Source organism: Colobus angolensis, unplaced genomic scaffold, assembly GCF_000951035.1.
Source record: "Colobus angolensis palliatus isolate OR3802 unplaced genomic scaffold, Cang.pa_1.0 Scaffold690, whole genome shotgun sequence".
NCBI classification, from domain to species: domain Eukaryota; kingdom Metazoa; phylum Chordata; class Mammalia; order Primates; family Cercopithecidae; genus Colobus; species Colobus angolensis.
Genome location: NW_012120599.1, coordinates 38,228 through 40,919, shown reverse-complemented (window position 1 = coordinate 40,919; position 2,692 = coordinate 38,228). Strand labels below are relative to the sequence as shown.

At 39.9% G+C, this 2,692-nt stretch overlaps 1 protein-coding gene across 1 annotated transcript in view; it reads left to right on the top strand.

Moving 5' to 3' along the window:
* Window positions 1–211: 211 nt before the first annotated feature.
* The window catches only part of LOC105500861 (zinc finger protein 658-like), a 3,232-nt gene continuing 751 nt past the window's right edge, over window positions 212–2,692 (top strand). The window contains 2 exon segments of the mRNA XM_011926537.1: window positions 212–771; window positions 774–2,649. Coding sequence (XP_011781927.1) covers window positions 399–771; window positions 774–2,649 — 2,249 coding nt within the window. The 5' untranslated portion in view covers window positions 212–398.

Here is a 2,692-nt window from a genome sequence, read left to right as displayed (position 1 = left end):
ACCCCTGTAGTCCCACCTAGTGGGAGGATCGCTTGAGCCTAGGAGTACAAGGATGCAGTGAGCTATGATCGCGCCACTGCACTCCAGCCTGGGTGACAGAGCAATACCCTATCTCAAAAACCAAAATCAAAATCAGGACATGAGTATAAGTTCTTCTCCATGACAAATGTAAGATTTATAGTATATTTTAAATTTTTCTCATTTTAGGGTATTTTAAAGTTGATCACATCAAAGGGATCTGGGAAAAACAAGAAAAACCTCTGTGGCAAGAAATATTCATCAGTGATGCTGACAAAACATTAAGTAAAGAAGGACAGAAAGTTTTAGAAAACCCATCTATTCTGGAAATAGCTCCAGAGTTTTCAGAAAAACTACCCTGTAAATGTGACTCACATAGAATGAATTTGCCAATTGCTTCTGAATTAATTATAAGTGAAAGAAAATATTCAAGAAAGAAGGCTGAATACACGAATGTGTGTGAGAAATTGCAGCTTGATATTAATCATGAGAAAGCTCATCCTGGACAGAAATCTTATGAACATGGTAAAAATGCGAAAGCTTGCAGTTATAAGAAAGATCAGTATTGGAAATTTCAAACTTTGGAGGAATCTTTTGAATGTGATGGATCTGGACAAGGTTTACGTGATAAGACAATTTGTATTACACCTGAGAGTTTTCCAACAGGAGAAAAGTCCTGTAAGGATGATGAATTTAGAAAAAACTTTGATAAAACCACTCTATTTAACCACATGAGAACTGACACAAGGGAGAAACGCTCGATCTTAATGAATATGGGACATCCTGTGACAAAACCACCACTGTTGAATACAATAAAGTTCACATGGTTATGACACACTATGAGTGTAATGAAAGGGGGATTAATGTCAGTAGGAAGTCACCCGTCACTCAATCTCAGAGAACTATTACAGGACGGAGTGCTTTTGAAAGCAATAAATGTGGCGAAAATTTTAGCCAGAGCTCAGCCCATATAGTACATCAGAAAACACAAACTGGAGATAAATTTGGTGAATATAATGAATGTACAAATGCCCTCTACCAGAAATTAGACTTTACAGCACATCAGAGAATTCACACAGAAGATAAATTCTACCTTTCTGATGAACATGGGAAATGCAGAAAATCCTTTTACCAGAAAGGACACCTCATTCAGCATCAGAGGCCCCACTCAGGAGAGAAACCTTACCAATATGAAGAATGTGTGAAATCCTTTTGTTCAAGTTCACATCCTATTCAGCATCCTGGAACTTATGTGGGATTCAAACTTTATGAATGTAATGAATGTGGGAAAGCTTTCTGTCAGAATTCAAACCTCAGTAAACATCTGAGAATTCACGCAAAAGAGAAACCTTGTGATGATAATGGCTGTGGGAGATCTTACAAGTTACCCCTCATAGGACACCAGAAAACAGATGCAGAGATGAAACTCTGTGATGGCGGTGAATATGGGAAGACATCACATCTCAAAGGACATCAGAGAATTCTCATGGGGGAGAAACCCTATGAATGTATTGAATGTGGGAAAACTTTCTCCAAGACATCACATCTCAGAGCACATCAGAGAATTCACACAAGTGAAAAACCCTATGAATGTGCTGAATGTGAGAAAACTTTCTCTCACAAGACACACCTGAGCGTACATCTGAGAGTTCATACGGGGGAGAAACCCTATGAATGTAATGACTGTGGGAAATCTTTTACCTATAACTCAGCCCTGAGAGCACATCAAAGAATTCACACCGGTGAGAAGCCCTACGAATGCAGTGACTGTGAGAAAACTTTTGCCCATAATTCAGCCCTCAGAGCACATCGTAGAATTCACACGGGGGAGAAACCTTATGAATGTAATGAATGTGGAAGGTCTTTTGCCCATATTTCTGTTCTCAAGGCACATCAAAGAATTCACACAGGGGAGAAACCCTATGAATGTAATGAATGTGGGAGATCTTTCACCTACAATTCAGCCCTGAGAGCACATCAGAGAATTCACACAGGTAGAAAACCCTATGAATGTAGCGACTGTGAGAAAACTTTTGCCCATAATTCAGCCCTCAAAATACATCAGAGAATTCACACAGGGGAGAAACCCTATGAATGTAATGAATGTGAGAAAACGTTTGCCCACAATTCAGCCCTTAGAGCACATCAGAACATCCATACAGGGGAGAAACTCTATGAGTGTAATGAATGTGGAAAAACTTTTTTCCAGAAGACACGCCTCAGTACACATCGGAGGATTCACACAGGGGAGAAACCCTATGAATGTAGCAAGTGTGGAAAAACTTTCTCCCAGAAATCATACCTCAGTGGACATGAGAGAATTCACACAGGGGAAAAACCCTATGAATGTAACATATGTGGGAAAACTTTTGTCTATAAGGCAGCCCTCATAGTGCATCAAAGAATTCACACAGGGGAGAAACCCTATGAATGTAACGAATGTCGGAAAACTTTCTCCCGAAGAACACACCTCTGTGCACATCAGAGAATTCATACTGGGGAAAAACCCTATAAGAGTAATAAATGTGGGAAAACGTTTGCTGATAATTCAGCCCTCAGGGCACATCACAGAATTCACACAGGGGAGAAACCCTATGAATGTAATGAATGTGGGAAGACTTTCTCCAAGACATCACATCTCAGAGCACATCTTAGAACTCGCTCAGGGGAGAAA